This window comes from Macrotis lagotis, chromosome 8 (assembly GCF_037893015.1).
Source record: "Macrotis lagotis isolate mMagLag1 chromosome 8, bilby.v1.9.chrom.fasta, whole genome shotgun sequence".
NCBI lineage: Eukaryota > Metazoa > Chordata > Mammalia > Peramelemorphia > Peramelidae > Macrotis > Macrotis lagotis.
Genome location: NC_133665.1, coordinates 25,316,250 through 25,330,741, shown reverse-complemented (window position 1 = coordinate 25,330,741; position 14,492 = coordinate 25,316,250). Strand labels below are relative to the sequence as shown.

At 35.9% G+C, this 14,492-nt stretch overlaps 1 protein-coding gene across 1 annotated transcript in view; it reads right to left on the bottom strand.

Moving 5' to 3' along the window:
- PGM5 (phosphoglucomutase 5) overlaps positions 1-14,492 on the bottom strand; it is a 203,575-nt gene that overhangs the window by 29,391 nt on the left and 159,692 nt on the right. Inside the window, exon 10 of the mRNA XM_074196536.1 lies at positions 3,472-3,606. Coding sequence (XP_074052637.1) covers positions 3,472-3,606 — 135 coding nt within the window. The remainder of the gene's footprint in view (positions 1-3,471; positions 3,607-14,492) is intronic.

The window sequence follows — 14,492 nt, the reverse complement described above, 5'->3', positions numbered from 1 at the left end:
CAAGCATATGAATTGTATTTGAGTAAGGGGGTGTTGTGCTAAGTCACTAGTCTCACCTTCTCCTCCAGAGTCATCTGAGTCCAAAGACTAAATATGAATCAGGATAACTGGAGATGGCCTTGGATAAGAGGCAGTCAGAGTTAAGTGACTTGCCCAAGATCACACAGATTGTAAGTGTTAAGTGCCTCATTTAACCACTTAAGTCTCAAATTTGAACTCAGGTCCTGATTTCAGGGCCAGTGCTCTATCCACTGCAACACCTAATTACCCTATGTGTCCCTTTCAGGGAAGAGCTAAGTGGGAAAGTTTAGACGATGTCAGTACCTTATCCTTAGAGGAAGCCCAGAGTAAGACTGTAGGAAAAGTATGTGCTGACAGTTTGAAGATCATTTAGGAGGTATTACTATCAGAGAAGGTGCAAATGGATACTGAGCTATTAGCCAGCTATATCTCTTGTACTATCCTCTTCCCTTTAGGGGAAGAGTAGGTGGGTGTGAAGAGTAGTACAGAATCTAGGAGGGGGAATTGGAAAAGGAGTTTCTAGGTGCTTGGCCCCTCCCATAAATCTCTGAGCTAGGGGGAGCCACTATATATGTATGCTAACAAGCAAACTATCCAGGTTCAATTCAACCCCTCTTCTTTTTTTGTTAATGTTAATTCTACTCTCCCACCTTCCCTCCTCATCCTTTGTTGTGTCCAATGGAAGGGAGAAAGGAGAGACACAGCTTTTTTCCATTAAATTATCAGCAAAGAGTTCTTTAAAAATTAAACAAAATCTTTGCCTGTGTCTATCTTTAAACATACTTAGGCAACAAATCTAAAGAGGAAAGAAAGAGAGAAGAAAACTGGAAAACAGTCACCTGTCTCTAAATCAACTGCTTTGCTGAACACAAAAGCAGATGTTGTATTTTTCATTTCTCTAGTTGAAATAGACTATTGACCCAAAATTCAAGGACTTAGTGGTAAGAATTGCCACAAGGCTTCTTTGAGGGGAGATAACTCCTCTCTCCCCTTCCTTCAAGAGATCCCTGACCTAGTTATATAGTTGTCTCTTTATAAGGAATTCCTAATTTATCTTTCTAGGCTTGGAAATTGCCAAATTTCAGCTGTGTGTACCAGATATAGGGTGGGAAATATCAGTTATGAGATTCCCCAAACATTTTACTTGAAAAATTATGTATTATATACTGCATAGGAAAACAATGCAATCACAAAAACCTCTAATAGCTGTTCTATGAGTTTCATCTTCAATGAAGATATGTATATATACATATATGTGTGTATGTATATAGGTAATATGCATGTGTGTATATATAGTTATATATATATATATATATACACAACTATATACATACAAATGTATGTCTGTGTGTTTACTACTATATGACTAGTAATACTTGGCTTGTGTTAATATCTTCTAGTTGCTAATTGGTTATGCTTTATAACACTAATCAGTGAGGCAGGGAGAGAGGAAGAAGGGGAGGAGAGGAAGAGAGACAAAGACATAGTTAAAATGGGCAACTTGGAAATTGTTCTGCAGATAGAGAAAGATGGGTTCAGTCTAATTTCTGCCTTTCTATATCAGATCTGCAATGATAAAGGGAATTTCCCCAGGGAATTCCCTAGTTTTCAAAGTATGGTCAATAGATCCTTGGGAGTCTCTAAGACTTTTTCAGGAGATCTCAAGTGAAAACTGTACTAATACTAAAACATTATTTGCCTGTAGAGTATTCCTCCCTTTCACAACTACATATGTGTGATGCTAGATTTTCTTCATATATTTCAAGCAGAACAATATATTGCAAAAAGATTAGATACAGAAGCAGATATGAGAATACAACTGTTTCTCTTAAACTAAGCATTAAAGAGATTTGAAAATCACTTTACATATGTTGTTTATATTAACATATATTGTTAGTATTGGTATTTTAAATAAGATTTTTTTCCACTTTGTATTTGCAACCCTGTCTGGTTTCAGTTATCCCATCCAGAACAAGCTCATCACCATGCTACTAACTCAAGGCTTGATTGATATCACTTCCCATAGCCTCCTCTCCCTCTGACTAGAGATCTGGAGAGCACCAAACTCCTTCCAATGCCTTCCTTTATAGAGGGAAAAAATTGAACCAACTCACTCTACAATTATATTTTCATTTATTTTTCTATTTTCCAATAACATTTTAATCTGGTTCAGATCATATTAGAGATTGTTATAGGTCAAAGGGGTGAGGGATGAGTTTGATACCTCTACCCTATACCACAAAAACCATAATCAAAATGAGCACTTGTGCTTGGGCGCAGGACGTAAGGACTATCTGCAATCAGAATCCTTAAAATGATGGACTGATTCTTTGCTGTTAGAAAGCTGCAAATGGTTACCATGAGGTAAGGTAGTTTTTCTCTAACAACTGGGGGATGAGTTTATTGAACTTTTAGGAAAAACCTCAACATGCTTTCTGGATCAAGAGTCCTTCCTGTCATTCCTGTTTGCAACCTCAGTGTCATCCATGACTCCTTACTTTAAGCTTACCCCCACATGCCCAATAAGTTATCGACTCATTCTTGTATCTACCACATGTCTAAATTAAATCTCTTCCTCTCCATTCACATAGCCATCATCCTAGTTCAGGTCTTCATTATCTCTCTCTATTACTTTCATAACTTCTTATTTGGTCTTTTGACCTCAAGCTTCTCCCCACACCAACCCATCTTTCACCCAGCTGCCAAAGTGGTTTTTCTTAAACACAATTCTAATCTTGTCATCCCATGCTTAATATATACCAGTGGTTCCCTATTACCTCTAGGATCAAATATACAATCTTGCCCCTCACAACCTAGCTCCAACATACATTTCCAGTCTTCTTCCATATTATTCCTCTTCCCAGTCAGACTGGTCTTCTTGCTGGTCCAATGATCTATCTCCTCACTTAGAGTTTTTTTAATGAATGTTTCCCAGTTTCTTAAAACCTCTTGTCTCCTTCAAGACTCACCTCAAGTATTATCTTCTGAAAGAAGATGTACCCCTGCCTCAAACCCTTGTCTCATATTTTATTTACATATTTACATGTCTCTCCTGAGAGAACATAAGCTCTTTGAGGGCAAAGTATGTTTAATTTTTGCCTTTGTATTCCCAGTGCTCAGAATAAAGCCTGGTATATTATAAGCACTCAATAAATTCTTACTGATTGATTGATTTGAACTCTTCCTCCCCAACATTCATCCAATCACTTCCAAGACCCAATTGTTACTTGTTTCCTCCACCTACCTCCTTCTCTCCATTCACCCTAATTTAGTCTCATGCCCCTTTCCAAAATTAACACAAAATCCCCACCACCCCCACCATGGGAAAACCAGTCAACAACAAAAATATCAATATGCTTTTGAAATAGCACAAGAACCATGTGACACAAAATATCACAGAATTTGGAGCTGGACACATTCCAAGTACAGAGAAACATTTGATTCTGTTACCTGTGGTTCCCTATCATGATTGCTTGAGTCCTTCTCATAACTTTCTGCATAGATCCTGATTGTAGCTCTCATGCCACTAGATGAACTGAGCCTGAATATGAGCCTGGAAGCATTGGAGAAAATGATCCGGAGTCCCTAGGAAAGATAAAATACAAACAAGTGAATTAATGAATAACAGGATACATAAAATCAAAATCAACTGTGGATGCAACATATAACTATATCTCCAAAGAGAGTGGGGCTGGTTGTGGATAAAACAAGATAGGGCTACACTAAATAAAGCCTAGAAGCCACTTAATGTTTTCTACTTGCCTCTGAATTCTATGCCTTTTTTGTTTTATTTCATGAAAATCTGAAGGATGGAAAGAAAAAGGTATAAATTATTAAATGATTATGTTTTCTTGTGGAGAATAAAAAGAAAGTGGAGGGAATAGTTTGGGATGGCATTTAATAAATGTTTGTGGAGTTGATGTCAATTTTATGGTATTGAAACCAAATTGCCACCCTAGGACAATATTCTCTTATCACAGGAGCTTATAGGTGGAGGGTCAGGAAGATTGACAGATCTCAGGTTAATTCAATAAGACACAACATTACATTTCAAACCCCCTTTTAGATGTATTCTGGGTCCTGGAGATTTACAAGACATGAGTGCAGACCATGTGAGATAAAGGAATACAAACATGTCAGACAAGTTCCTAATAATTTGTCTTAAGGACACCAACCAAGATTGCATGCAAAATTAAGGGAAACAGAAGGGGAAATGGAAAACCACCACAACTGAGCTGCTACAAGTTTGTCTCTATGTACCAGTCTCCCACACTGTCTGTCTAGACTACAACAGCATTCAAAATAGTGCAAACCTTTTTCATATGATTGCTTCTTCCCCTAATTAGGTATGGGGAAAGAGTCTTTTCCCAAAATCACTGTTAACATGTTTAATGGATAATAAAAATAATAATAATAGTAGTTAACATTTATATAGTATTTACTACAGGCCAGATCCTGTGCTAAGCATTTTACAATTATTATCCCATTTGGCCCTTGCAAAACTCGAGAAGATTCGATCCTTTTATTATCCCAATTTTACACAAGGAAACTAAAGCAGATATGACTTGACTAAGCATATAGTAATAGTGATTAATGAGTTAACCATTATAGTAACTTAATTTGATGTTAAACCCTTTCTCCCACCATCATTCCCTCTACCACCTTTATTTTTAATTAAATATTATTTTTTCAATAAATAAAAATCTTGTTTCTTTCACTCCCCCTTCCCTGGACCATTGAAAAAGAAAGAAAAACAAAATCTTGTAACAAATGTAAACAAATACCCTCATTGACTGTTGTCCCACAGCAAAGTATTTTCCAGTTTTCTTTCTTTGTCCATCATCTGTCTATCGGGGAATGTTCACTGGTTTCACTGTAAGTCCTCTGGTCATTGTGTTGATTAAAGTTCTTAAGTCTTCAAGAGACTGTTTTTTATGGTATTATTGTTATTGTATAGATTGCTCTCTTAGTTCTGCTTACTCTACTCTGCATCAGTTCAAACAAATCTTTCCAGGTTTCTTTGAAATTATCCCCTACATCATTTATTACTACACCATTGTATTCCATTACAATCATATAACATTCATAACTTGTTTAGACATTACTCAGTTTTGAGCACACCCTCATTTTCCAGTTTTTTCTCCCTATAAAAGCTGATATAAATAGTCCTTTTCCTCTTTTTTTTACAATTTCCTTTGGATTTAGTCTTTGTACCCATTGCCTTCTATAAACGAATCTTGTTGTTTCTTAGTTAATTCTTACATTCCAATGAGATGGAGGGGAATAGCTGATTGCTCAGTGCTAGAGCTTCTGCTAAAGGGTCACTGGACACCTCTTTACATCTTTGATTCACTCTCATTTCTACCCCAAAGTCCTATTCACTGGAATTAAATGCCATCCCATACTATTTACTCCATTTCTCATCTGAATATAAGGACAAAGATGCTGCTATTTTGCTTTGATTCTAATTCTGTTTCCTTCATAAATCTGTGTTGCTTTGAGCCATTTCTGTCATACCCAGTTCACCATGGCCCCATTTTGGGGTTTTCTTGGTAAAGAAACTGGAGAAATTTACTATTTCCTTCCCCAGTTCATTTTACAGATGGGTATAGTGAGGCAAACAGGGTTAAATGACTTGTCCAGAGTTACTGTCAGAGACAAGATTTGAACTCATGAAAATGAGTCTTCCTGATTCTAAACCATAAATTGAAAACTACCTGCTGATGTTAACAAGTTAACAAGTTAACAAGTTACTTCCCAACTGTGGGACATTTCTTCTCACTTTTAAAATGAAGTATGGAAAGAGATGACCTCTAAGCTCTCTCCCTACTTTTAACTTCCATGAATCCTCTTTTTTGTTATTATAATACTTCTTAGAATTAAAAAAAACACACACAAAAAAATTCTTATATTGTGCTTTAAGGTTCAAAAATGCCCACCACTGGTTGTCATATTTCCTCTTACAACACCTATGAAGTAGGTTAACCTTTCAAGAATAAATTTTTAAATTTTCTTTATGAGTATTTATACCTCAGAAATCAGTAAATGGTATAAATCAGGGTTTGATTTACTGTTTTGTTGATTGTCTAAACTTCAGAAACTTTTAAAGAAAATATTAATGATATCAAATAAATTTAAAAGTGTGTACCTTGCATAATTTTTCTGTCCTGAAGAGACAGTTAAACATTTATCATTGCACCACTGCCTATTGTCATCTACTTTGATAGATGGGGGAGATATGTGGCTAAGAGAGAACAACTGACTTGTCCAGTATCACATATCTAGTAAATATCTGAGGTAAGATTCAACCTGATACTTCCTGGACTCTAAGTTCAATAACCAGTCTAGGGAACCCCTATTTGCCTGGGGTTCTTTCTGTCCTTTTATCATAGCCCCATTAAAATTCAACTTTTTTGGTGTGACAGTCCTTTGATTAATACCCCTATCTCAGTCCCACTGAACCACTGTCAATTGAAAAACATCATTGGCATCCTTTCATTCAATTTATTCAGTCCATGAATCAGTGAATGGCTGATGGCTGGAACCTAATGATTGGATTGAGATTAAGTGGTCTTAGATTTGTTTGGGTTTTTTTTAACCTATAAAATGGATACAAGAACAATTGTACTAACTCATAAGGTTGTTGTGAGGATCAAATGTAAGCTGTTAGTCAGCTATAAGGTAAAGAACAGGGGTCATCTTCCATCTATATTTTCTATTGCCCCCCCAACCCCATCCAATCTCATCCATACATGAAAATAAATCCTCAAGCACAATCCTTGATAAACTCATGTGAAATGAATACACTAAAAGATTGTAAGATGAGAATAATAAAAAAGAGCATTGTTCACATTTAAGTTGAAATCTCTTTTCTTCTCTCTTCTTGCTAGCTAATGAGAATAGTTGACTGATTCTATGATGGGAACCATGTTCTAATGGAATTCCTCAGAGAGAAAACAATATGGGGGGGAAAAATGAGGCCAGAAAATAACAAAAGTCTTGGGGGTAAAGGAGTCAATTACTTTAAAAGAAGACAGCTAACCAAGGGCTGTATCATGATGACACTTTGGTCCCAGTGTCCTTCATCCTGAAGCCTATCAATGATGAAAGAATTATGGACATTCAGGTTTGGACCCAGAGGAAGCAATGTTCTTTCAGTTTCCAATCCTTCAGGATATTTGTTTATGTGAGAAAGAACTGCAGGGGAGAAATAATACAGAGTCCAGAGGGACAGAATCTTGTTGAGAGTCCCTTGGAGCAGAACAATAAAGTCAAACACTTAAGAGTTAATAATAGTTTTAACAATAATATTAGGTCTACATGAAATAGATTTTGCTTTTTTGGTCTACAGTATATACTTGTTGTTTGTCCTTTGTTCTTGAAGAGGATCATAACATCAAGAAAGTGATGTCATGATTTATGAGTGAATTGGATTTAAGTGAGGCCTGAAGGCTTTGCAAGTCTCACTTTTTCCTCTGAGATATACTGAAAGTATTCTACAGAGAGCTTTAAAATGTGCAAAGCATTTTACACATTATCTCATCTGATTCTCAAAACAACCCTATGAAGCAGATGCTATTATTATCTCTATTTTATACATGAGGAAACAGACTAAAAGAAGTTAAATTTCCACTTTTATACAGTCTGGTAAGTGTTGGAGATGAGATTTGAATTCAGTTCTTCCTGATTCCAACTCTTACTCTGTTCCTACCATGACACCTCACTCCCTCTATGGTCAGTGGTTCTTAACCTTGCTGTGTATTAATCATATTTAACAATCTGATGGAGTAACACTGTAACGTATGATTCTGAGTGCATTCATAATGGAAGGAAATGACAAATTTAAGTTAGAGATAGTAAAAATAAAGATGTAAATTTTTTCCCTTCTTGGTTCATGAGCCTCTAAATTATATCTATTGACCCTTGGGAATCCATGGAACCCAGGTTAAGATCCCTTGCTCTGTGTGCAGCTGATGTGTATTGTATAAGGAAAGGGGAACATAGACTGCAGTGCCACCTGAGGGAACTAGGAAATTTCCCAATATAAATATATGACTGATATTAGTAACAAATCCATGCTTTCTACCAGCCCTCCTGCTGAAATCACCTCCACTAAGTTATCTTATAGGTAATATGGCTTAAGGAGGTCAGGAAAGCCTAGAAAACATATAACTGAACTTTATGTATCATTTTAAGGTTGACAAAAGCCCTTTACATAAAGAGTTTCAACTAGTCTTTATGAGTATCTTCTAAGTGCTAGGTCATAACTCTGGTGCTTAGCATTAGCTGTCAAAATTTATATATAAATGCATTATACATCATTATGTCCAGTATTTTCCCTGAAGAAGTAAAAAAAAAAAACATCTCCCTCTTTTTGTGATTAAGAGAGGGTACTGGGGTTTAGAAGACTGCCTATTCTGTCAGATGTATATTTGCCAGATGTCTACCACTGCTTTCAATTGGCTGGTTTTCTTGTTAAAACGGAAGATTCAATAGGTAAGTCAAGGGAATATCCAGAAATACCTGTTCCTCAAAAAAAAAAAAACCAAATAAAAATAAACAAGTAATAATACAACTTTAAAAGAAATTAAAAGATCATTCATGTCCCTGTTAGAGAAACTTTTATTTCTATTTGAATAAACTGTAAGCTCTTCAAGGGCAGAGACAATTTTGTCTTTTCTTTGTTTGGCAAGTCACCACAGTTCCTAGCACATTCAGTCAAAGGCCACAAATTATGTCTCCATTTGGGGTTTTCTTGGCAAAGGTACTTGAATAGTTTGCCATATCCTTCTCCAGCTCATTTTACAAATGATGAGGAAAACTGAGGGTAACAGCGTACAGTGACTTGTCCAGGGGACAAAACTGGTAAGTGTCTCAGGTCAGATGGGAACTCAGGAAAGTGAGTCTTCCTGACTCTCAGTCTGGCGCATTATCCACCATGCCATCTAGCTGCCTTGAACAAATGAATGCTTATTACTTTGAATTAAATTAAAATTGATGCTTTTCAGTATTCAGAAGATGCTAAATTCATCACAGACTCAAAACATGAGATCCAACTTTCTTATGACCTTCCCTGAAACATTAATTTCCCACAGTTTTCTGTTTTAGAATTATAAAGCCATAAATAGTGTTGTCCCAAAAGTGGACTTCCTGTTGAAGTTCTGTCCCCTGAAACATCTGATAAGGTAATTTCTAATACATATTATACATATCTTCAAATACTGCTCCTCTCCATTATCTGGCATAGTACCCTAAATATAGTTGGTGCCGAACAAATATTTCATGAGTTAATACAAAACAAAGCTCATATATTAATCAAAGCAGAAAGCTGAGTTTGCTTCTGGCTCATGAAAGTTTTCCAGATATTTTGTTTTTTTGTTTTTGTTTGACAAATAAAATAAATATTTTTATTAGACAAGAAAGAAGGATTCATGAACAAAAGTCATTGTTAAAATCATAACAATAGGGGTGGCTAGGTGGTGCAGTGGATAGAGCACCAGCCCTGGAGTCAGGATTACCTGGGTTCAAATCTGACCTCAGACATTTAATAATTACCTAGCTGTGTGGCCCTGGGCAAGCCACTTAACCCCATTGCCTTGCAAAAAACTAAAAAAAAAAAAATCATAACAATTGTCTGATCTAGTTCAAAGACAAAACCAATGTCCATCCCAGAGAAAATGGAACAAGGCACTGAAGTATGTCATACACATATACACATACATGACACATTATTAGAAGCAAATGTAGAATAAGGAAAATTTGGGGATGAGTGATTTGAGTGGGATTTTAGAGACTCAAGTAAATTTAAATCATCTGGTACAGGAGTTCTAAGGCCTTTCTGTATCATGGACCACTTTGGCAGTCTGGTGAAGTGTATGAAACCACTTCTAAGAAAAATGCTTTGCTACATACACTTACAATAGAAGAAAATGTTAAATTTCAGTTTGTGGTTAGTGAAAATAAAGATTTAATTTTTTCCCCTGAAATCTATCCACAGACCAATTTGGGGGGGTAAGGGGGAAATCTATTAATTCAGCTTAAGAATTTCTGTTCTAGTCCAATTCCCTCATTTTATAGATGAGTAGTCAAAACAGGACCCAAAGTCCATTGGTAATAATGGCACAGGACTGTGATTCAAATTTTGGTCTCTACGTATTGCAGTGTGCAGAGTGCTAAAGTCTGGATTCAGGAAGACTAGAGTTCAAATTTGATTTTAGACATTTACTAACTGTATACTCCTGGGCAAGTCACTTAACTTCCATTTGCCTCAGTTTCCTCAGCTATAAAGTGGAGTGACTTTGCAGGGCTTTTGTGAAGACCAAATGAGATAATTTTTTTAAAGGTACAAAGACAGTGCCTAGTCCATAGTAACAACTTTTTAAATGCTCATTTATTCCCACTGAATCTTAAACCAGTCCTATTTCCCCAATGGACCCTATTTTATAAATTATCTCCCACTAAACATCCCAATAATTTGTCTGTAAAGTGTTACAGGAAAATATTGTTATATAACATGTGAATCCTATTTCATAGAAGGAAAACATGCAGTCTCTTAAGATTACTATCAAAGGTCTGGATTAAACTAACACAGTCTCCAGTGAAAAACCACCCAAAACTATTTGTTCTCCTTGATTTACATCATAGAGTTAACCAAGGATTCTTGTTCAGAATTTATTTAAAGAAAGCCTCTTAAAAGAATCCACAGTACAAAAATATTTATAGCAGCTTTTTTTTTCTGGTGGTTAAAGAACTGGAAACTGAGGGGTTATCTATCAAAACTGGGGAATCTCTACAGTATATGAATGTGATAAAATACTACTGTGTTGGAAGAAATGATGATGGAATGGTTTCAGAAAAACCTGGGAAAACTTGTATAAAAAGATGACAAATCAAGTGAGCAGGATTAGGAGAATAATTTATACAATAACAGCAATATTGTAAAAATAATAAATTTTGAAAGATTTAGTAACTCTAATCAATTACATTTCCAAAGGTCCAACTGAAACATGAAATCTAGCTTCAGTTAGGGAGTTAGTGAACTTGGACTACAGATTGCAACATGTGTATATACACAAACAGATATGTGCACAAATATGCATGTATACATATAAACATACACAGATAGATCACTATAGAAATTTTGCACATAACTAATGTGGGAATTTGTTTTGTATGACTTAAAATGGGTTTTGTTTTTCTTGCCTTCTCAATGTAGGGGAGGGGAGGGGGAGGGAAACTTAATTGGAACTAAAAATAAAATAAAATTGTATTTTAAATATGTCTCGTGTGTGTGAGGGGAGGCTGAGCGCTGTGAGGATTAAAACTTAACCTATATATCTGAATCAGGGTCAAAATGAATGCCCTAAAGTTCACACATCTAGAACTGGAGTCTCAATGGCCATCTGGCTCAAAATACTCACTTTACAGCTAAGGAAACTGAGGCAGAGGGACGTAATGTGATTTACCCAAGGATACAGAGATTTTAAGCATTATGCAATCAGTCAATAAATATTGATTAAGCACCCATTCTGTGCTAAACACTATTGTTAAATTATAGGGATACATATAAAGGTAAAAGACAGTCCCTGCCCTCACATCTTCTATCTTCAGTCCTCCTTCCAAAGTCCCATGTTGCCTCTCAGCTCACAATAAGCATTCATTCAGTGGCAACTGCAGCATTAAGCAATAATAACTCCTCACAGAACATAAAGTACAGGAGTCCTTACTCACCTAGATACTAAAACCAAACTGTACACAATGCCCCCCCCCCCATTCCAACTTCTCATCTGGCTCTCATTTCCTCTTAAAAGAATGCTGACTATATCCAAGTGATGTTTTGGACTCCTATCTCCTCCACCCAATCAACAGGAGTAACTTCCTCTGTTGGCTGCAGCTTTTCTCCTTTGTAGTTCTTTTTCCTAATGACAGCTGTCTGACAACTACCCATTTGTGTCAGAGAAGGAAATAACAGCTGATCCATTTCCACAGGTTTTAGATTTCTGCCATCCCAGACCACAGCTGAGAATATCTTACATAGCTCCCACTACCCAGGGAGGCTGGATGTTATTCTTTATAATGACAAATTTGGGTAGAGAGAGACATCATAGAAAAGCTATCAGGATTCACTTGACAAGAAGTTCTAAATTTACTGAAATTTTTAAAAATTCCATTTCAAATAATAGTGACAATAATAAAATACATTTACATAGTACTTTGAGGTATATAAGATGTTCTCTGCAAAACAATTTCATTAGTGGAGGGTATTAGTATTAATACCTTCTTTTTAGATATGAGAAATTGGAGACTCAGGAAGCTAAAGGTCAACAGATCTTAAGGTTCAGACTGGAAGGGACCTCAGAAGTCATCCATTTCTATTACAGATTAGAAAACTGAGGTCTGGAAAGTCACTTGACTTACTAAAGATTACATAGGGAACATAAGTCAAAGCTAGGATTGGAACCCTGGTCCTCTGACTAAAACTTCAACGTGATGAAACACTATGTTTGTAACAATAATTCTGTCTAAAAAATATTTAACTTCTAAAAAATTACCTCAAGGCATTGCAAGACCAACAGTCATCAAAAACAAAGGAACAAAACAATATTCAGCTACCCTCATTAGACTATACTAAATTAGGCAGAAAATGGACAAATGTACTTTAGAAAAAGATTTTTTTCAACTCTAAAACTTAAAACAAAAAGATTTATGTTTAGGTCCAAATCACAGAAGAAATGAATTTAAACATGGAAACACTTTCTTCAAACCATCTGTTAACATATTCTTTTCTACAAAGGAAGGCCAATTAGGGTTGATCTATCTCAGCCCCCAGGTCATACTCCAGGGAATCACAAAAGTGATAGGCAAGTTATTATGAGAGCCATAGTGTCAGTCAGTCAGTTCAGTTGATTAGAATGATTGGGCCAGAGTAATGAGTTTTGTTTTGTAGAGATAAAAATTCCACTTCATAGTTATGGTCTCCAGAACATAAGCATGATGACTTCAATCAGCTTCTACTAATATGAAGCCCCTGATAGCCAGGTTAGAATGTGGATAATTCAGTGAAACATATAACCACAACTAGAAAACAATTTCAAGATCATACTACCTTTTTACATAAGACCTATTTACTCCAGAATTGGAAATGATGCTAGAGATCATCATTTCAACTTCTCCAGATATGTAAACACTTTTCAGAATAGTGAACACATTTATACAAGTTTCCAATGCTATTAAGTAGAATTATCACTATTTGATCTAGGTCCTGGGCATTGCCAAAGATAGAGCATCAGTACAAGAGTGAGGAAGACCTGAAGGCAAATCTGACCTCAGATAACTACTAGCTGTGGAACCCTGCGGAAGTCACTTAACCCCGTTTGCCTCAATTTCTCATTTGTAAAACGAGATGGAGAAGGAAATGGCAAATCACTCTGGTATCTTTGCCAAGAAACCCTAAAAGGAATCACGAAGAGTCACACAAGACTAAACAGCAACAAGAACCTCTGATTCAAAAGTCAGAGTTTTATCTTTGTTGTCTTTCCAATTAAATATCTATCTGTCAAGCAAGAAATATTAAGTATACTCTGGAAGAGGCACTGGAATAAAAATATAAACTGAGACTTTCATGTCCTCAATGCATTCTCCTGGAAGTGTATAACATTTTCACTGATAAGTAAATACAGGACATATTTAAAATATAAACAAGATGCTTTTGGTAGAATCCTAACAACTGAAAGAATCAGGAAAAGGCTTCTTGAAGGTGGTCCTTGAGCTGCCCTTAGATATGAGAAGGAGGGATTTCACAGGGAAGAAATGAGGATTCTAGCTGGAGTGACAACTTTTAGTGTCAAAAGGCAGGAAATGGAATATTATATAAAGGGATATGACAATAGACCAATTTGACTGGAGCAAACAATAAATAAGGGAAAGTGATATAAAATCAATTTGAGAAGACAAGTTGGAGCTAGATTGTGGAGGGTTTTTAAACACCAAACAACAACAATGGGAAACCATGGAAGGTTCTTAATCATAGAAGTGACATGAAAGAAATTTTGATTTGGCAGCTGTCTGGAACCAGAGTGATTGTGATATGAGTAAAGAGAAGACAGATCAGCAGAGCTTCTCATATAGTGCAAAAATAGAGAAAATATTTTTCTTTAGGGGAAAAAAATACTAGTTCTAAAAGCTAAACAATTACCAACATAGAATTCAAAATGCATTTTCCTCTGAGTTCATTTCCAAAGAAACAGCATGGTGAACTGGATCTCACTGTACCTCAGTTACCTCATCCACAAAACAAGGGGGCTGGACTTCTAAATCTCCTAGCTCTAAATGATTCATTTCTTAGTCTGAAAGCAACATAAAATTATTTGCTATCCTGTAACTTAAAGGAATACTAATATCCCCACAGTTAACCTGGCCTACTTAAATTGGATTTATTTTTCCACATCAGCCCATTGGCATGCATTTATGTG